This window comes from Hylobates moloch, unplaced genomic scaffold (genome assembly GCF_009828535.3).
Source record: "Hylobates moloch isolate HMO894 unplaced genomic scaffold, HMol_V3 SCAFFOLD_19, whole genome shotgun sequence".
Lineage (NCBI taxonomy): Eukaryota > Metazoa > Chordata > Mammalia > Primates > Hylobatidae > Hylobates > Hylobates moloch.
In genome coordinates, this window is record NW_026652294.1 from 59110197 (window position 1) to 59132432 (window position 22236).

The window sequence follows — 22236 nt, forward strand, 5'->3', positions numbered from 1 at the left end:
TGTGATACATGGAATTAGACAGGTTAGGTAGGCAGCTAGACACATAATAGTAGAGTTAAGAGGAAGGACTGGGTTGGAGACCTAAGTTTAGGAGTCATCCGCATATGTAGAGGAATTAAAGCCACAGAAGTAGAGGAGATCTTTCAGGGGGACGTAAAAAGGGAGAAAAACAGTGTCTTAATCCATGCAGGCTGTTATAACAAAACATTGTATACTGGGTGGCTGATAAAAACAGAAATTTGTTTCTCATAGTTCTAGAGGCTGGGAAGTCTGAGATCAAGGTGCCAGCAGAATCAGTGTCTGGTGAGGGCCAGTCCTCACAGATGACACCTACTAGAGCTGTGTCCTCACATGGTAGAAGGGCCAAGGCAGCTCTCTGGGGCCTCTTTTAGAAAAGCATTAATCCCATGTATGAGGGCTCTACCCCCACTGACTTAATCACCTTCCAAAAGGGCCCAAGAGCCCACCTCCTAATATTATCACCTTATTAATTAGTATTTCAACATATGAATTCGGGGAGACACAAACATTCAGACTATAGCAAGCAGGGAGTTGAGGGTGCACCTTAAGGGATCCTACATGCAAAGCTGTGTAGAAAAGTAGGCGTCTACGCAAGAGACTGAAAAGGAGCTGCCGAGAGATTAGTGGGAAAGCCAGGAGGACGCGTTATCACAGGAGCCATGGCGAAGAACATTTCAAGCATGGGGAGGAGAACTAACTGGGCGAGCAGAAGAGAGAATAACACATAAGATACAGGGGGGCTGAAAACTGATCACTGGGTGTAGAGCCTACAGAGAGGGATTTGGGTATCAAAGTAGGGGCAGAAGCCAGATTGGCAAGATTTGAAGAGTAAATGAAAGGTAAGGGATAAAGGGAGCTTTTTTTTTTTTTTTTTGAGATGGAGTCTTGCTCTGTTGCCCAGGCTGTAGTGCAATGGCGTGATCTCCACGTCTCCACGCACCACAACCTCTGCCTCCTGGCTTCAAGTGATTCTCCTGCCTCAGCCTCCCGAGTAGCTGGGATTACAGGCATCTGCCACCACACTCAGCTAATTTTTTGTATTTTTAGTAGAGATGAGGTTTCACCCTGTTGGCCAGGCTACTCTCGAACTCCTGACCTCGTGATCCACCCTCCTCGGTCTCCCAAAGTGATGGGATTACAGGTGTGAGCCACCAAGCCCAGCCGATGGAGCTTTTAAAGAAGTTTGGCTATGACAGCAAGGGTGAAAGGGTAGTAGCTAGAGATGTGGATGTGGAGTAGTCCAGACTGGGTGTTTGGGAAGGCAGTAGAGACTCAAATGTGTTTACAGGCTGATAAGAAAGCCCCTTTAGGCCGGGTCTCTACTAAAACTACAAAAATTAGCCAGGCATGGTGGCACACACCTGTAATCCCAATTATGCTACTTGGGAGGCTGAAGCAGGAGAATTGCTTGAACCTGGAGGTGAAGGTTGCAGTGAGCCGAGATCTTGCCACTGCACTCCAGCCTGGGTGACAGAGCGAGACTATGTCTCAAAAAAAAAAAAAAAAAAAGCAAGCCCCTTTAGAGAGGGAGGGGCAATATAGAGGACAATGTACAGGAGTGAAATGGACATAGGAGAGTGGAGGGAATAATCGATTGGTAGAAGACCAACCCTAATGGAAGAAAGTTTACCTCCCATGAAGCTGCCACTTATTAATGTGATGATGAAGACCAATTAGCTTTAGTGATCGCTAGCTTTTCCAGGGCAGAACATTTTAAGCATGAAACAAATTTTTTCTTAAGTAATTATTTACAAAGATTAGAATATTAAAGGAAAATATATTTCCTTATGTAAAGATCACAATTGTGAAGTAGAATTTATTTAAACTGCATAATAATCTGCCCTAACCACTTGTGTCCTCCATTTGCTCTTCTTTAGGTCTTACGAACTTAAAATATTTTCTCAGCTGGGTGCAGTGGCTCACACCTGTAATCTCAGCACTTTGGGAGGCTGAGGTGGGAAGATTGCCTAAGTGCAGGAGTTCGAAGATGCAATGAGCTACGATCATGCTACTGCACTCCAGCCTGGGCAACAGAGCAAGACCCCATCTCAAAAACAAAACAAAAAAAACTTTCCCTTTCCCTTTCCTTATAACAAAATTATAAGCTAAAACATATTATTACACTCAAGAGTTACAATGAAACTAGACTGCAGTGAATTCTCAAGAAACAGCTAAATCCAGAACATTCTATTCACTTCAAGCCTAATATAAGCTAGCATCACTGGACTGCATGCTACAAATGGAAATCATTTCAGATGTTGTCACCAGCAATTTAATTATGTGTTTGCCAAAGAGCTTTAAGATGTGTTAACATCCAGAGCTGGCTAGAGGAGGATGCAAACGGAGCCAAAGGCACAGGAGCCAGTCCCTCCAGGTCCACAAACACAGCAGAGAAGTCACTTCAACTAACATCTTTACCCAAGGCACATTAGGGAGAGTTCCTGGATAATAAAGGTAAGATCCCCAAAAAAGAGATACAATAGGAAGAAGCAGATGATTTAGCTATACTTGCTGAAACATAGTGGCAAGGAAAAGGAAAGGCAACAAGTATTTGCTGAGATCTACCATGTGACAGATACTAGATTAAATATCTTATTTAATCCTTACTGCAAGACTGTGAGATCTAAGCATTATTATCCTTCAATTTCAAATAAGGACAGTAAGACCTAAGTAAGTGAAGTAAATGCCCAAAGTTTCCAGGCTAGTAAAAGCCTGAACTGAGACCCAAACTCAGGACTTTCTAGCCCCAAAACCCATGCTCCACTAAATTGAGGGAGTCTCAAGAAATTCCATGACTCTGTATCTTGCCCAGTCATTTGCAAGATACAGACCTTTGACTTTTCAGAGGTAATGGGCACCATGGAAAATTCAGAGCTCCACAAAATAAAATTAGTGCCTTTGAGAACACAACATCAGAGAGGAAGATGAGAAGAAAGCAGGAGATAAGTATCTATATTTAAGAGAGAATGGGCTAAGTACAATGTAAAAGCACAAACAGTTTAGGAAGAGAGTAATTACATCTGCTCGAGGGGATAAGAAGGCGTTAAGAAAGGCCTCCTGAAGGAGCTGGTGTCTAGGATGCATGCTGCAGAAGGGGTAGGATTTTGCAAAGCAGTAGCAGGAAAGGGCATTTCAGGGGGAGAAGAAAGTATGAGCAAAGATCTGAAGACCAGAAAACAAGGAGGCGGTCCAAATTGGTTGGTCATAGGACATGCAGAAGGAAACAGAGGAACAAAAAGCTCTAAGGGAAGCTTAGACAACGAGGCGCCACTGAAGGTTTTTGTAAAGGATAAGGGAGGAACAGTCTGAAAGAAGAGATTGGAGGAAGAAGAGACTGGTTAGAAAGCAAATGCAATGGTCCTCTGGAGGGGTGTGAGGGTGGGGCAATGGATATGGGAGGAGGTGACAGATGAAACATTGCAGAGGGCGATTCCATGAAATCCAGCAATCATCTGAGGTGGCAGGAGATGAGGGACCCAATAATTGTAGGATTTCAAGTGTAATGGACTCAGAAAATAGTGACACCATTAAAATAATCTGGGAACTCTAAGACAGAATTTAGGAAAGGTCATTGAGGGGAATCGTAGGCAAAGAGGGCATGCAGACAGGCCAGTAATCTCGCCTATTACAGTTTAGGAAGGCTCTGACTGGGATACCAAGCAGATAGCTGGGAATATGAAACTGGACTTCAGGAAACAGACAAGGATGGACTGCAGAGAACCATGCAGAGTGATGACAGCTGAACACAAGAGGGTGAATGAGATTTTCAAGAATTAAACAGAAAAGGTTGAATACACAATCTTGGAGAATGCCCACCTTAGGAAGCAAAGGAGCAGAGTAGGAACAGTCAGGTATGAAAGCCTGTATTACACAGGATCATAGAAGCCAAAAGAAGAAAATTCAGAGAGGGAGGAGGCTGACAGTGTCAGATTCTTCAGACAGCCAAGGATAGTGAGCACTGAAAACAAGCTATTCTATTTGGAAGTAAAAGGCCCTTAGCACAGCCTAAGGAAATAATGTAATGAGCGCACAAAGATACACAAAGATGTTCATCACAGAGATATTTCTAATAATGAAAAACTGGAAACAACCTAAATGGTCAAAAACAGGAAATGTGTTGACTAATTAAAATAAATGAAAAGTAAATTACAATCCTACATGGCCATTTAAAACGAGGACCTAGATCTGTATTTATTTACAGAGAAGGAGGACTACAATACATTCCTAAGTGAAAAAGTCAAATTTCAGATTAACTCATATGAGAATGAGCTAATTTTTATTTAAAAAAATACAGCCAGATTTTTTTTAAAGATAAGATGGCAAAGAATAAAAAAGGCTGTAAGAAGATACAAGATACACCAAAAAGCTAACAGTCATTATCAAATGGCAGGTTTGGTTATTTTATTTTTATTTAGTACATAAAAACTATGAGCCAAGTACTATCAAATATTAATTTTCCTGAATAAATGACAAATTTCTTTTTTGCTTGTCTATATTCTCCAATTTATCTACAAAAAATATGAGTTACTTGATAAAATTAGTTTTTTAAAAAATGTCATTAGTGACTCTTGAATGAACATTTCATACTAAAGATGGGGAGGGGAGCCAGACTGCAAGGGATTCAAGAAGGAAGGGCAGGCTGGCTGCAGTGGCTCACACCTGCAATCCCAACACTTTGGGAGGCTGAGGCAAGAGGACTGCTTGAGGCCAGGAGTTTGAGAACCCCTGAGCACAGTGAGACTTCGTCTCTATTAAGAAAAAAAAAAAGAAGGGCTTTCTTCTTTCTTCTTCTTCTTTTTTTTTTTTTTTGAGATAGAGTCTCGCTCTGTCGCCCAGGCTGGAGTGCAGTGGCACAATCTCGGCTCACTGCAAGCTCCGCCTCCCGGGTTCACGCCATTCTCCTGCCTCAGCCTCCCAATTAGCTGGGACTACAGGCGCCCACCACCACGCCCAGCTAATTTTTTGTATTTTTAGTAGAGACGGGGTTTCACCGTGTTAGCCAGGATGGTCTCGATCTCCTCACCTCGTGATCTGCCTGCCTCAGCCTCCCAAAGTACTGGGATTACAGGCATGTGCCACTGCACACGGCTTTTTTTTTTTTCTTTTTTTGAGACAAGTCTCACTCTGTCACCCAGGCTAGAGTACAGCAGTGTGATCTCAGCTCACTGCAACTTCTGCCTCCTAGGTTCAGGCGATTCTCCTGCCTCAGCCTCCTGTGTAGCTGGGATTACAGGTGCCCACCACCATGCCCAGCTAATTTTCGCATTTTTAGTAGAGACATGTTTTCATCATGTTGGCCAGGCTGGTCTCAAATTCCTGACTTGAAGTGATCTGCCCACCTCGGCCTCCTAATACAGGTGTGAGCCACCGTGCCCAGCTGGGCTTTCTTCTTAAACTCTCTTAAGAAACCTGGCTAGAAGAGGACAGAGTAGCAAGTCGCTCTGTCCTGTGCTGCAGATGGCAATCTGGACCTCGGCCCGCCCTCAAGGTCATCACAGAGCAGACATGCTTCGCTCAGAAGAATCCTGTAGCCACAGTGGCAAAAAGGATTCTAAATCCAGGCCTCAGTTATGGCAGAGTTATTTTTTGTTCTTTTGTGTTTTTTTGAGATGGAGTCTTGCTCTGTCACCCAGGCTGGAGTGCAGTGGTGCGATCTCGGCCCACTGCAAGCTCCGCCTCCCAGGTTCATGCCATTGTCCTGCCTCAGCCTCCCCAGCAGCTGGGACTACAGGCACACACTGCCATGCCCAGCTAATTTTTTTGTATTTTTAGTAGAGACGGAGTTTCACTGCATTAGCCAGGATGGTCTCGATCTTCTGACCTTGTGATCCACCGGCCTTGGCCTCCCAGAGTGCTGGGATTACAGGTGTGAGCCACCGCGCCCAGCCTATGGCAGAGTTTTTGGATATATAAAAGTATGAGAGAACATCTCCACGAAGGGCAGTGGCTTGATGTGAGCTTCACTGAGAACTTTCTCCATGAGAAGAAACACAGCTTGATGGAAGTTTATGACTCCAGACTTACTCAGCATTAAGTCTGTTGGATGATAAGATAACCATTTATTTATTAAAGGCTACAAATTCTTCCTCTCTATATCTCTTTGTGATATCAGATTCCAAACTGCTACCCAGAAATAAAGAAAGTATTTCTGCCAGAGGGCTAAAGATCCTCACGCTTGAGATGTACAGTTTAGAATAGATCTATAGTTCTCAAACAGGTGGGCACCACATAGAGTCACCTGAGCAGGTTCTGAGGGTTTTTGTTTTGTTTATAGCTTTGTTTATAGCTTTATTGGGGTATACTTCACATACCATAAAATTCCCCTATTTAAAATGTACAGGTCAGGTCAGGCAAGGTGGCACATGCCTGTAATCCTAGCACTTTGGGAGGCTGAGGTAGGCAGACTGCCTGACCTCAGGAGTTCAAGACCACCCTGAGCAACATGGTGAAACCCCATCTGTACTAAAATACAAAAAATTGGCCAGGCATGGTGGTGGGCGCCTGTAGTCCCAGCTACTCAGGAGGCTGAGGCAGGAGAATTGCTTGAAGAACCCAGGAGGCGGAGGTTGCAGTGGGCCAAGATCGTGCGACTGTGCTCCAGCTTGGGTGACAGAGTGAGACTCCATCTTAAAAAAAAAAAAAAAAAGTGTACAGCTCAGTGTGTTTTGATATCTTCAACCCATCACTACAATCTCATTTTATAATTTTTCCAACACTCCAATAAGAAGCCCTTACTTAGTAGTAGTCATTCCCTTTTCCGCCTCCCCTACCACCCTCCTTACATCTCTACTCTAACCCTACCCTCACCCCAGCCCCACCCAAATGTGTTTTTGAGTTTTAAAATCTATAGATGCCCAGGCCACTATACTAGACCTCCAAAATCCAAATCTTTGCAGAGGCAGTGCTAGCACCTGCACTAGCACCTGTCCTTGCTCGTGCACTTCCCAGGTGATTCTGATGAGTCTCCTGTCAAGAGCCAGGGGACCTTGCACTCAGTTGGACTCAGTAAACACTTGAGTGATGATACAAATGAGTAGGAGGATTTGAGGTTGCTCAGAACACTTCTGACTCTAAAAAGTAACATCAGTGATAAAGTAGACAGCTAACTTTTTTTAATTAAAGTTATTAGAGGATAGGGATTGAACCCTTTATTTATTCAAGTATTTGCTTTTCTACTCAAAAAGACTCACTGCCATAGTTAATCTTTAGGACCACTTCAGCCTGTGTCTGAAGAGACTCTTACATCCCCAGTCCTTGAAGGATGCAGAAGCTAACTAGCAAGATCTGCCAGCATCCTTCAGCTGCCAGACAGCAAGTTCCAGTACCACACAATTTCAACTGCCTTTGGCCCCGCCTGTTATTGCTGACAATCAAAGCAACTCCCTAGTGACAAAGCGAGTGGAAAGAAATGTATGTCTCCTCTCCAATCGAAGAGGAGAGAAAGCTGACTTCACACATTACACAGAGCAACTATCACACTAAGATTTCAGTTACAAGACTTCAACTAAGACATTAAATGTCCATAACAATGAGACAATCATGAATTAAAATGTGTTTTTTAGGCCAGGCATGGTGGCTCACACCTGTAATCCCAGCACTTTGGGAGGCCAAGGCAGGTGGATCACTTGAGGTCAGGAGTTCAAGACCAGACTGGCCAACATGGCGAAACCCCATCCCTAATGAAAATACAAAAATTAGCTAGGCGTGGTAGCAGGCACCTGCAATCCCAGCTACTCGGGACGGTAAGGCAGGAGAATCGCTTGAACCCGGGAGGTGGTGGTTGCAGTGAGCCGAGATTGTGCAACTGAACTCCAGACTGGGCAACAGAGCAAGACTCCACCTCAAAAAAAAAAAAAAAGGCACTTTTTAAATGGCTGGAAATAAAAAGAAGTGTTTTCAAAGAGCATGGAAATAAGGGCAGTGATTAGATGTATTTCAGTTGGTTCTAGAAGAGGACAATCATGTAACAAGAAGTGCTAAACGAAAATGTTTCTGATTATCAACCTGAACTCTGAGTACACAAGTTCCCAAAGGAAAATGCTAATGCAAAAGCAAAACCTTTGCCTAATAGATTGTAAATGAGACACTAAGCCTCAGAGAAAGTATCATAGTCAACTGCAGTCCACCTGAAGTGCATATTTCCTTATAGATACAAACTCATTTTCCCTGCCCCCTTCCTCTTTTTCCTTCTGTGTGTGAATGCAATAACCTTTCTAGGACTTTTCTTTTCTACAGAATTAAGTCTAGACAGCTTGGTCTAGGCACTGACATGGTCCTGGTAAGCTAGCTTGTGATCAGTGGGATGCACTGCATTTGCTAAACAGCTGCTGCCCTCCTACTGAAAATGAGATTATTAGTATTTTGAACCAAACCATCAAATTGCTTCCATCCAACAGTCAGCAACTAACTCTTCACGAGGAATAAAACTCCTCTTCTGCTGCAGGACAGCAAAGAAGCCCCGAACTGGTGTGTTCCCAGCACAGGGACAACTAAGGGTAGGCAGGAATGATGGCACCTACCTCTTTAGCTCTGCGATGAGCAGTGCAGTGCAAGGAACTCCCAGGGTCATCAGAGAGATGTTGTTGATGGCGGGCTTGACAAATGCCAGACACGTCGTAACCGCAGACAGGACACAGACCACCACCTTGAACCTACCCCTGAATCCATGAAAGCAAAACCAAAGGAGTTCTTGTGTGTTTGTTTGTTTGTTTAGTGTTAGCAAGGTACAGGCATTGCCAGAAATGCAAGCTGAAAAGAAATTCTGCGCTAAGTACCAAGGTTCAAAAAGCCACTCACACTCACTGGCTTAGGAATTCCACTTCAAGAAACTTATCCTTAAGAAATAATCAGAGATTTTCAAAATATTTAGCCATGAGAATGGTAAAGTTAGTCAACCTACTTCACTGAAGGTGAGATATGGATAACTGTTTTTTTCGTACGATTTTTCCATATTTTTTCAGATGTTCGATTTCTCTGTATTTTTTCAGACGTTCTACAGCAGGACTTAACAATTTTTTTCTACAAAGGGTTTTTGGGTTTGGGCTGGGTATAGTGGCTCACACCTGTAATCCTAGCACTTTGGGAGGCCAAAGTGGGAGGATGGCCTGAGCCCAGGAGTTTGAGGTTACAGTGAGCTATAACCTAAAAATAAAATAAATTTTATATATGTATATTTTGAATTAAATATGTTTATATATATAAGTGTAAAGAATATATATATTTTTATATATAACTATATTATACCTATCTATATATAGCATAACTATATGGTTATAAGTATAAATAATTAAATATGTGCATAATAAATATGTGTAATTATATTAAATAAATATTAATTATATTTAATAAATCATATATACATACACACATACACACACACACACATATATATATATAGGTTTTGCAGGTCCTAAGGTCTCAACTACTCAACTCTCTCATTACAGAGAATAAGTAAATGAATGGACATGGCTGGGTGCCAATAAAACCTGATTTGCAAAACAGAACCCTTTTAGCCCACAGGACATAGTTTGTCACCCCCTGTTCTACAAAGTGAACGTGTATAACTTTCGTAAGTAAAACAGAGACCATTCACAAACCATAAAGCAACCTAGTTTAAAAGAAAATTTGTCCTACATGTCTAGCACACCCAAAAAAAGTTTTAAGAAAAAATTTCAATAGACTAAGAAAAAATAGCCTATATTTACTGACAACCTACAAGTCTAGTATGCACTAGAATTTACATCGACAAGTTTTTGAAATGACAAGTCTTAGACAAATAACTGATACTATCTTCATACCCCTCAGTGGAGGTCATTTCAGTAGAAAGAGCCAGAAGTGGCGACGTGATCCTAGACATGCTCTTTCTTTTCTCCCTGGGACCCATTTCCTTATCTGTAAAACGAAAAGGCTGGACTAGATGATTTCCAAGGCCTCATTCATGACTTAAATTTAGGAGTACATGATTTTCCTGAAGTTTCTGTTATTCCTCATTAGCACAATTTACTTTGGCCAAGAGCCCCTGGAACAGGTCACAGTTAAGAAGCCAATTTGAATGAAATTCCATTATAAAGAAATCAAAGGGCATTGAACCCTCAAAATACAAATTTATCTTTTAAATAGGAAAGCCATTCATCATCAAGGCACAGGAAATCATTGATCAAGCTGCCAACTTTCAGACTGGAATGAACAGGAATTATAGCTCTGAACCTCTACCAGAGGAAAAAATATATGTGGGAAAGGCTCCAGGCAGCTAATCCTCAGGAGAGGCATGTTTTTCTTCTGGCCTCAGCTGCTGTTCTTCGTCTACTGGAGGAAAGGCCGCCTGCTCCAGCCTCAGGGTGAGGGCCCACAGCCATCATGTGCAGAGCCCTTGGGGACCCACAATAACTCTTCCACTGGGTTTGATACATGCCAAGGCAATTTGGCCTTTTTTGTTAGGATAAACACATAATCAGAAATGTCCAGAGTGCATCACCTCTCTGTACCCAATGGTTTAAGAATTAGGCACAGGTCACAGAGGGTAACAGAGTAATTCAAGGCATAGGTGTTCCAGTGAGACCGATATGCATTCAAATCCTGCCTCCATTGCTTAGTAGCTGTGAGACCTTTGGCAAGTAACTCAACTCTTTGAGCCTTTCCCACACAAAAATTAAGACACTCTGCCTCACAGTGTTCTTGCAAGCATTAACACAGTGCCTGGTACATATTATGTACTAATAAAATTCATTATTACTGTTATCCTTACCATCATTTTAAAAATAAATACTACTTTAAATAATATTATTGTTGTTGATATCATACTCTCAGGGAAAATATAACTGAGCTGCTGTTGCAATCACCAAAGGCTCCACAGAGTACTGCCAAATGGTTTAAAGGCAGTAAGCTTGACAAAACATGGGTTTTTGTTGTTGTTGTTTGGTTTTGTTGGGTTTTTTTTTGTTTGTTTTTTCGGTTATTTTTTTTTTTTTTGAGACGGAGTCTCGCTCTGTCACCCAGGCTGGAGAGCAGTGGCGCGATCTCAGCTCACTGAAACCTCCGCCTCCTGGGTTCAAGCAATTCTCCTGCCTCAGCCTCCCAAGTAGCTGGGATTACAGGCACCTGCCACCACCCGAAGCTAATTTATGTATTTTTAGGAGAGATGGGGTTTCACCATGCTGGCCAGGCTAGTCTCAAACTCCTGACCTCAGGTGATCCACCTGCCTCAGCCTCCCAAAGTGCTGAGATTACAGACATGAGCTACTGCACCCAGCTGCAAAACATGCTTTCTTTAGGGAGGCCGTCTGCAGATGCCTCCCCATAGCAAGTCCAGAAGGTGTACAGGAATGTGCTGGCCAGCGAGGACATCCTGTGAACACAAGCAGCCGGGAGAAGAAAACAGAGGCCGTGTGGCCAGCAGAAAGCCAGCCAGCCAGCCCAGCAGACCCCAGAGTCAACAGAGTCCCTGGGTACAAGAGAGCTAGAAACATCCAGGAGTAAGAGGCCCCGACAGGGTGTTTTTCTAAACTGTGATTGGTGACAGCCTCTGGTCCTGTTTTCAACTTTCCAGCCCATTAGGGTCTCGCACTGAAACACAAGGTCAGAAAACCCTTAGCACCACTGCTTCCTGTATTCTCTAATCCAAAATCTAACAACCCAGTACCATCATCAAAATATTTTTATAGTAAAGCTGTTACTGTTATCATTAACTACCCTTTAAAGCAGTGGTTTTCAAGCCTATAGCCTGTGTTCCTTTTTACCAAAGTAAAACTTTGTTTTCAGACTTGAAAACCACTATCATTGGCTTTTTTACACAGTAAAAAGGGACACAGGGTATAGGCTTGAAAACCACAATCATTGGCTACTCTTTTTTTTTTTTTTTTTTTATTATACCTTAGGGTTTTAGGGTACATGTGCACGATGTGCAGGTTTGTTACATATGTATCCATGTGCCATGTTGATTTCCTGCACCCATTAACTCGTCATTTAGCATTAGGTGTATCTCCTAATGCTGTCCCTCCCCCCTCCCCCCCATTGGCTACTCTTTAAAGCAGTGGTAATTTCATTTCATTTCTGAAATGAAATTTATAGATGATAAAACCTCCCATCATAATGACCACCAAAAACATGTGCACAAGCTTCCTAAATGTCTCATAAGAATTGGGGCTGGGCGCAGTGGCTCACGCTTGTAATCCCAGCACTTTGGGAGGCCGAGGCGGGCGGATCACGAGGTCAGGAGATCGAGACCACAGTGAAACCCCGTCTCTACTAAAAATACAGAAAAAAAATTAGCCAGGCGTGGTGACGGGAGCCTGTAGTCCCAGCTACTCGGAGAGGCTGAAGCAGGAGAACGGCATGAACCCGGAAGGCGGAGCTTGCAGTGAGCCGAGATTGCGCCACTGCACTCCAGCCTGGGCGACAGAGCGAGACTCCGTCTCAAAAAAAAAAAAAAAAAAAAAAAAAAAAGAATTGGAAATGTCCCTGGTTAAGATCCACTGCTATAAGCTACCAAAACATAATCTATTTAGAACAGCCAGCCCTTGATAGTCACAGCAATATAGCATTTGGTCATGAAAGGGACCTCACAGAGCTAATTCAATCCTGTTATTTTATAACTAAAGCACTAAGGCCCAGAGAGTTTAAGATTCCAGCCTCAACTCATCCAGCAAGAATGTTAGCAGGGCGGGCAGATCCCAGACTGCTTGCTCCCTTGCTATTCAAGATTCAAAAAATAAAGTGGATTTTACCTAAAGATAAAATCATAAAAACTACAGCAGAATAAATTATTTAAGAAGTGGATACAAGGTTGGGCACAGTGGCTCATGCCTGTTATCCCAGCACTTTGGGAGGCCAACGTGGGAGTATCTCTTGAGCCCAGGAGTTTGAGACCGGCCTGGGCAACATGATAAAACCTTGTCTCTACAAAAAATACAAAAATCAGCCAGGTGCAGTGACAGGCAGCTGTGGTCCCGGCCACTTGGAAGGCTGAGGTAGGAGGATCACTTGAGCGTAGAGTGCAGTGAGCCGTGACTGTACCACCGCACTCCAGCCTGGGCAACAGAGTGAGATCCTGTCTCCAAAAAACAAAACAAAAAAAGTAGATACAATTAGCCTATAATAGTTCCTTGTTCTTATTTTTTTCTCAAAATAAAAATTCTAAAAATTATTAATAACCATCAGCAATTGAGTATATGTCCTAAAGAGTCTCAGGACATTTTAACCAAGATGAAAGAAAGTTTTTTTTCTATAAACCCAACATTTATATCCTATTGACATAATGAACATTAATAATTTCCCCATATAAAATATGTACAACTATGATATATCAATAAAAAATTCAGTCCAGGCACAGTGGCTCATGCCTGTAATCCCAGCACTTTGGGAGGCTGAGGCGAGCAGATCACGAGGTCAGGAGCTCGAGACTAGCCTGGCCAACCTAGTGAAACCCTGTCTCTACTAAAAATACAAAAATTAGCTGGGCATGGTGGCAAGTGCCTGTAATTCTAGCTACTTGGGAGGCTGAGGCAGGAGAATCGTTTGAACCCAGGAGGCAAAGGTTGTAGTGAGCCAAGATCGCACCACTGCTCTCTAGCCTGGGTAACAGAGCAAGACTTCATCTCAAAAACAAAACAAAACAAAAAAAACCCACTTGTCCATAAGCCATTCATAATAACCACCAGAACCTATTGAGTCTTTACTCTGTGTGAGCCATTGTACTATATGACTTACGTAATTTTCCCATGTATTTCTGATCCCATTAGGAAGATACTTTTGTCATCTCCACTTTACAGACAAGCAAAACAGGGTCCCAGAGCCTTTTTTTTTTAAGTGAATTGTTATTCAAAGCCATGTTGTCTCATCCAAACTTACTTAGCCACCACATTCTACTGTCTCTTCTCCAAAAATCTCACATTAAAACTATTTTTAATGTGTGTTTAGAATATTCCAGCAAAGGCCAGACGTGGTGGCTCACACCTGTAATCCCAGCACTTTGGGAGGCCAAGGCAGACAGATCACCTGAGGTGAGGAGTTCGAGACCAGCCTGGCCAACATGGCAAAATCCCGTCTCTACTAAAAATACAAAAATTAGCCACGTGTGGTGGCATGCACCTGGAATCCCAGCGACTCAGGAGGCTGAGGCAGGAGAATCACATGAGCCGAGATCGTACTATTGCACTCCAGCCTGGGCAATAAGAGTGAAACTGTCTCAAAAAAAAAAACAAAATGAAACAAGAAAGAATATTCCAGCAAAGTCTAGATCAAGAAAAAAAGAAAAGAAAGAGAAAGACAGAGAGAGAAAGAAAGGAAAGGAAAGGGAAGGGAAAGGGAAAGGGAAAGGGAAAGGAAAGGAAAGGAAAGGAAAGGAAAGGAAAGGAAAGGAAAGGAAAGGAAAGGAAAGGAAAGGAAGGGCATGGTGGCTCACGCCTGTAATCCCAGCACTTTGGGAGGCCAAGGCGGGTGGATCACGAGGTCAGGAGATCGAGCCCATCCTGGCTCACATGGTGAAACCCCATCTCTACTAAGAATATAAAAAATTAGCAGGGCATGGTGGCGGACGCCTGTAGTCCCAGCTACTCGGGAGGCTGAGGCAGCAGAATGGTGTGAACCCGGGAGGCGGAGCTTGCAGTGAGCCCAGATCTCGCCACAGCACTCCAGCCTGGGTGACAGAGAGAGAGTCCGTCTCAGAGAAAAGAAAGAAAAGAGAAGAGAAGAGAAGAGAAGAGAAGAGAAGAGAAGAGAAGAGAAGAGAAGAGAAGAGAAGAGAAGAGAAGAGAAGAGAAGAGAAGAGAAGAGAAGAGTGGGGGGGGAGGGAGGGAAGGGAGAAAGAAAGAAAAAGAGATAAATGTTTACTATTTGGTAAGTTCAGGCAGATAAACCGGAAATCCCTGATCTACAGAAATCCTGGTTTTGACATGAATTTTTTGGTCTGGTCTGCCACTTCCACTGCAGAGCTGCCACCTGTCCCACGTCACGGGGAGTGAAGTACAAGCAAAGGGGCTTGGCCTTCTTGCCCTCCCTGGTCACTGGAAAATTGAAGATGTGCAAATAGAGTTGAAATCCTTATTTACTTTTCCCTTAACGTGTACCTTTTATTTCTTTGCTCATTAAAATTGTCAATGTCCATTATCTCCATCGATTTGTATGCATATCTCAGAAATGCTAGGCAGAACTCTCCTCTCCATGCCCCAGGTAGTCAGGAGAGCTAACTTTGACTGAACCCTCTCCATGTTCCTTAGTATTATGCTAAGTGCCGTACAGGATCATCTCAAAGATGAAAACTATTGTTTACCTAATTTTACAGACAGGGAAATAGAAAGAGTCAAGACAAGTCATACAGTTTGCAAGTTGTAAAGCTAGGATTCAAACCCAGATTGTTTCCAAAGCCAGGGATATATATACATATGGTTCCCAGTGCCTCCAAAGGAGGACAGAGTGGCTATATCTTCACATCTTCCCACAGAAATGCTGCAGGCTGCTGGTGATGAAAAAGTCCCAACAGTCACAGACAACTCTGCCTCACAATATGTTTTCATTATTTTTTTTCTATTTTTTTAATGGGGTTTCACTGTGTTGCCCAGGCTGGGCTCAAACTCCTGGGCTCAAGAGATCTTCCTGCCTCAGCTTTCTGAGTGGCTGGGACTACAGGCGTGCACCACCCCAGCTGGCTCTGTTTTCATTATTTATTTTATTTATTTATTTATTTTTTTTTTTGAGACGGAGTCTCGCTCTGTCGCCCAGGCTGGAGCGCAGTGGTGCAATCTCGGCTCACTGCAAGCTCCGCCTCCCAGGTTCACACCATTCTCCTGCCTCAGCCTCCCGAGTAGCTGGGACTACAGGCACCCGCCACCACGCCCGGCTAATTTTTTGTATTTTTAGTAGAGATGGGATTTCACTGTGTTAGCCAGGATGGTCTCGATCTTCTGACCTCGTGATCCGCCCGCCTCAGCCTCCCAAAGTGCTAGGATTGCAGGCGTGAGCCACTGCGCCCAGCAATCAGCTTCACTTTTCATCACAGTACCTAACATATCCTAATATTATATTATTTACTTGTTTGTTTGTTGATTTGTAATCTCCCCAACTTCAGTGTAAGCTCATCAGAGGAAGACTCTGCTGTTTTGTTTACTGTGATATTCCAGTGCCTAGAAAAATGCATAGTAAAATATAAGTGTTCAAAAATATTTGCTGGATGAATACCTGTATAACCCTAACACAATGGCTATTAAAATGCATCCCTTCCTGAAATTCTGGGTTTCCAGTTTGAACATATATACAGCATATGAGTGTGTATGTGTGTGTGTCTGTGTGTGCATGCACGCACGCAGGTGCACAGCTCTCATCGGAAGCAAAAAAAAAAGAAAAAAAGGCAACTTGAAAACTACAGTATCTGTAGCTCCAAGAACCAGTTCATCAGTCTGGATTCTACTTCAGATGTATAAAACCGGTGGAGCTGGATTAGTCTCAAGGAAACATTCTAGCAGAAAATCAAAGAGTACTGAATAACCATTCAGTAATGTCGCCCCCACTGAAGGTCTTTCCACTCTTGCTCACATCAAACAAGGGCACTATTTGACTTTTTGTCCCTAATGTTATATCACTTCTTCCCCAAGCATTATTAAAATTCTCTCTTTAATCTGTCAGTTTACTTATATTGTCAGATCATAAAAACAATCAGTAGATATTGAACAAGTATATGATAAGCTCATCACTAGGCTGAGCTCAATCATGTGCTATTTTTCTTCATATATATATATTGTTATATTGGGTACTGCACCTAGTGGTAAATGCAAAAATGTTTAGTGCAAGCTTACCGGTCATTCCGAAAGATCTTTGGTAGATACCTTCTGGGGAACCACATGGCCAAAGCACACATCAGAACCCAAAGGATTGCAAGTTCATCAAGCATCTGACCCAGGAAACTAAGGGTTGCATGGAAGTAGACGGATCCAATTCCTAGAATCAATTACAACCAATAAAAAAAGGTCACCACAGAAGAGACACAAATTCAATACACTGCTTAAGGATAGTCCTTTCACCAACTGTTATCACAGTCACCAGATCACTCTCTCTCTCTGAAAAAAGAAACTGAAGAAAGAAACTCACACCACCCAGGCATGCACGCCTCAAGTCTAGAAAGAGGATTTCAACTAGGGCCCAAATATCAGCACATCTGAACTTTCACAGTTAAACACATTCTGTCTTCATCCACTGAGTCTGTCTGGGAAGAGGCAGTAAATAAAAGTCAACATTCCCTCACTGTTAAGAATTCCCAGCCTGCCTGTGGGAGGAAATGGAAATGACACAAGTATTTCACAAAACAATGAGGGATCAAACATCTACATTTTTTTCTTTAATTTTAGTCCATTAGAAACCAGTCTCCCCAGAGTTCAATTGTTTCACCTGACTTTCTTCAGACGTTCAGAAAATTGCACTGGCATAGCCCCAATAGCTACTACACAAATGAAGTCTCAAATGCACGCAAGTGATAGTAATGCCAACCTTGTTATCAAGCCTGCATTCAAGCAAGTGGGAAAAAAAAGTTTGCTAAGACCTCAGAGTGACTTTAGTTTACAAAACATTATGTTCAAAGGGGAGAGGAAGTGTGTGGAATTCCTTCTACCCTCCCCCGCACCACCCCGTTAAGTGCGTGTTCCCAAATGACTCCACTTACCCACTACAACCAAAAGAGTCCAGATTAAGTAGATGCCGCTGTTGAAGCATGTTGCATACTGACGAAACAAGCACATGCAGATGGGCGGTAAAATGAAAAATAAGACATTGCTGATCTGCAGGAAAAAAATGTAAAACAGAAAGATGAGTATTAAGTAAAAAGGGCAAAAAATAAAGTGGCCTCTTCCAAGTATGTCCTTGCAAACTCGGATAAATGTGGTCACACATCTTGTTTAAGCTCTTGCACTTTTTCTTTCTCTTTTTTCTTTGAGATGGAGTCTCACTCTGTCACCCAGGCTGGAAGGCTGAAGTGCAGTGGCACGATCTTGGCTCACTGCAACCTCTACCTCCCGAGTTCAAGCAATTCCCCTGCCTCAGCCTCCTGAGTAGCTGGGATTACAGGCACCCACCACCATGCCTGGCTCATTTTCATATTTTTAGTAAGATGAGGTTTCACCATGTTGGCCGGGCTGGTCTCGGAACTCCCGACCTCAGGTGATCTGCCTGCCTCAGCCTCCCAATGTGCTGGGATTGCAGGCATGAGCCACCGCGCCCAGCCTCTGACACTTTTTTTGACTACAGATATACAATCAGGAGAATTTAAAGCTTTTTAAATGACCATTTAAGGGGCTCCCTGCTGCTTCTTTGATCATAGGAGCAGCTATGAATGCTGCCCAAGCTCCTCTCTTATTCTTATTAACTAAGAATTAAATAAGAATTAACCAGTAATTCTTATTGCAAGGTTAATTATGAATCATTCTAATTTACTTGCACTTATTTTTTTTCATAATCTTTTTTTAAGAGACATGGTCTAGCTATGTTGTCCAGGCTGGACTGAAGTGATCCTCCCACCACAGCCTCCCAAGTAGCTGGGACTAGGCACCTGCCACCGTGCTTGGCTCCATTTACTTTTTTTTTTTTTTTGAGACAGAGTTTCTTTCTTATAGCCCAGGCTAGAGTTCTTTGGTGCAGTCTCAGCTCACTGCAACTTCTGCCTCCCAGGTTCAAGCGATTCTCCTGCCTCAGCCTCCCGAGTAGCTGGGATTACAGGCGCTCACCACCACACCCAGCTAATTTTTGTATTTTTAGTAGAGACGGGGTTTCACCATGTTAGCCAGGCTGGTCTCGAACTCCTGACCTCAGGTGATCCACTCGTCTCAGGCCTCCCAAAGTTCTGGGATTATAGGCATGAGCCACTGCGCCCGCCTGCTTTTGCGTTTTTAAAGATAAGGTCTGTATTAAATAATGGAAAAAAAAAAGTTTAATGAAGGCGTAAAAAAGACTAGACATTGTCCAGCTCCCAATAATCCTCCCCAGCCAGGCCAGCCTTTTCCCCTGGGCCTACACAAAGCGAGGACTCTTTCTAGTTTCCCCCTTAGTTGCCCTTTGTCAGCTTTCTTATCCTAACCAAAACCTATTTTTAAGTAAAGATTATATTTGAAAGGTTCTTCCCAGCTTTAAAATGATATCATTTTATCTTGCAAACTTTGGTACGGATTTAAGCCTCTCTGTTATGTCTCCATGGGCATTCAACTTTTTAAAAATTTTAATAACCTATCTTATTTAATGCAATGTATTCAAAATATTATCATTTAAACATGTAATCACTATTAAATGTCATTAATGAGATAGTTTACTTTTTTTTTTTCTTAGAGATAGGGTATTACTCTGTCAACCAGGCTAGAGTGTAGTGGTGGGATCAGCTCGCTGCAGCCTCCTACTTCCAGGCTTAAGGGAGCCTCCTGCCTCTCAGCCTCTTGAAGCTAGGATTACAGGCATGCACCATCATGCCTGACTTTATTTATTATTATTATTTTTTTTTTTTTTGGTAGAGATGGTGGTCTCACTATGTTGCCCACGCTGATCTCACACTCCTGGCCTCAAGCAATCCTCCTGCCTCAGCCTCCCAAAATGCTGGGATTATAGGCATGAGTCACCGCGTGCAGCCTAGTTTACATTATTTTGTTCATACCAAAGCCTTGAAGATCAGTGTAAATTTCACACTCACAACAAGCCTCAGTTTGGGCTAGGCACATTTCCTGTGCTCAACAGCCAACTAAATGTGGCCAGTGACTGTCATATTGGAACCTCATCCCTAATTTTTTTAACTTACTTTTTGTTTGGTTGATTTTGGAGTTTCTTTGTTTCACAGACTCATAGCTTTTTTTTTCTGAACTTTAAAAAATTGAGGTAAAATTCACATACCATAAAACTAATCATTTTAAAGTGTACAATTCAGTGGCATTTAGTACATTTCATAATGGGCAACCATCACCTCTATCTAGTTCCAAAATGTTTTCATCACCCCAAAAAGCAACACTATTCTCATTAAGCATTCACTCCTCATTTCTCCCTCCCTCAGCCCCTGGCATTCACCAATCTGCCTTTTGTCTTTATGATTTTACCTATTCTAAATATTTCATATAACATAAATGGAATCATACAATATATGTCCTTTTGTATCTAGCTTATTTTTTCACTTAGCATAATGTTTTTAAGGTTCATCCATATTACAGCATATACCAATAACTTATTCTTTTTTATGGTTGAATAACATTCCATTGAAAGGATATACTACATTTAGTTTGTCTATTCATACATTAATGGTTGCTGGGTACTATGGTCTGAATGTGTCACCCCCACACACAAAATTCATATGTTAAAACTTAATCATCAATGTGACAGTATCATTATTTGCCACATAATGACATTTCAGTCAACGATGAGCCACACATATGACAGTGGACCCATATTATAATGGAGCTTTTATACCACATTTTTCCTGATACTTTTCCAGGTTTAGATATGCTTAAATACACAAATATTTACTGTTGTGTTACAGTTGCCTACAGCGTCCAGTATAGTAACATGTTGTACAGGTTTATAGCCTATGAGCAATAGGCCATACCATATGGCCTGGGTGTGTACAAAGCTATACCATCTAGATTTGTGTAAGTATGGTCTATAATGTTACAGAATGACAAAATCTCCTGACAATACATTTCTCAGAACGTATCACCATCACACAACTGTACTAAGAGGTGAGGCCTTTGAAGGTGTTAAATTGGATTAGTGCTCTTCTAACAGAGGTCTGATAGACCTCTGTTAGGTATTCACCCTTCCCACCATGTGAGGGTGTGGCATATACCCTGTCTTTGAAGCAGGGAGCCCTTGCCAGACCCTCAACCTGCTGCCACCTTGATCTTGGACCTTCCAGCCTCTAGAACTATAATAAATGAATTTCTGTTATTATAAATAACCCAGTCTAAGATCTTTTGTTATAGCAGCTTGAACGGACTAAGGCACTAGCTGGTGTACTAATTCCATTTTTAACTTCTTAAGGAACCATCAAACATTTTCCCACAGCAGCATTTTTATATTCCCATCAGGAATGTACAGTGTTCCAATTTCTCACATCCTTGCCAACACTTGTTATATTCTTTTGTTTTTAAATTAAGCTATTTTAGAAGGTATGAAGTGGTAGGAACATTCAGCTTTTAAGTCTCATCTCTAATTGTGGAGCAAGGGGCTCCTTGTACAGGACTGAGCACACAGAAGAAGTATGTCGAATGTGAAGATGACAGCTAAGTCTACATGAGTAACACCCATCGGGATGGGGTGGGAGGGGTCCTGGACTAAACACAAACAAAAACCACATTCAAAAATAGGTGGATAGGGTCGATGAACTCTACAAAGCCATGGGCACAGGGCTTTCAGAAGAAAAGAGTGGTTACTCATGTTGGACAATACAGAATGCTCACTTAGAGGACGTCTCAAAGAACCATGATGGTGGGCACCTGAACTGAAGTGAGCAGGGCCAAGAGCTTTCCCAGACCTAAGAAACCACACTGGTACACAACTAAATAGAATGCTTCAGCAAACCCCAAAGCTTCAGGCATAGGGCAAGTAAGGACTGGCAACTTCAAGGACCAAGGCCTGCCTCTGCCACCATCTGGGGAGGAAAGCGGGTAAGCATGACACTTTTTAGAAAGGGGAGAAAGATGGGTGGGAGAGAAATGCAAGTCAAAGGAGGAGAAAAAGATCGTTGGTCGGGGCAGAATGGGAGCAGAGCTGTAACCTTTGGTTAAAATCCAGGGCTGAAATACCTAAGTGGGGCTGTATCATTACGGAGAAAAGGGTACCTTTTTCTAGTTGGTTCACTTTGTTTTTGTTTTGCTTTGTTTTGAGATGGAGCCTCACTCTGTCATTAGTCCAGGCTGGAGTGCAACGGCGCGATCTCAGCTTACTGTAATGTCTGCCTCCTGGCTTCAAGCGATTCTCTTGCCTCAGCCTCCAGAGTAGCTGGGATTACAGGCGCCTGCCACGCCTGGCTAATTTTTGTATTTTTAGTAGAGACGGAGTTTCACCACATTGGCCAGGCTGGTCTTCAACTCCTGACCTCAAGTGATCCACCCGCCTCAGCCTTTAACAGTGCCAGGATTACAGATGTGAGCCCCCATGCTCGGCCTTTAGTTGCTTCACTTTGTTGCGGATCTTTCTCTCTTTCCCACATAGGAGTGCTATGTGCGACTAGTGACCTCAGATAAGAATATGGACAAGTTGTCTGAGACG

At 42.6% G+C, this 22236-nt stretch overlaps 1 protein-coding gene across 16 annotated transcripts in view; it reads right to left on the bottom strand.

Moving 5' to 3' along the window:
• ACER2 (alkaline ceramidase 2) overlaps positions 1-22236 on the bottom strand; it is a 125443-nt gene that overhangs the window by 51916 nt on the left and 51291 nt on the right. For 9 of the 16 annotated variants that reach the window (XR_009210970.1, XR_009210969.1, XM_058431043.1 and 6 more), the window contains exons 2-4: positions 17666-17780; positions 16806-16947; positions 8541-8678 (exon numbers count right to left, since the gene is read on the bottom strand). Coding sequence is in view for 13 of the 16 variants with exons in the window: in XM_058431043.1 (XP_058287026.1) it covers positions 8541-8678; positions 16806-16947; positions 17666-17780 (395 nt within the window). In the remaining 3 variants the exon portion in view is untranslated. Of the gene's footprint in view, positions 1-8540; positions 8679-16044; positions 16137-16805; positions 16948-17665; positions 17781-21806; positions 22007-22236 lie in introns of those variants that run through there. The other 7 variants (XR_009210971.1, XM_058431046.1, XM_058431051.1 and 4 more) reach the window with 2 other exon arrangements.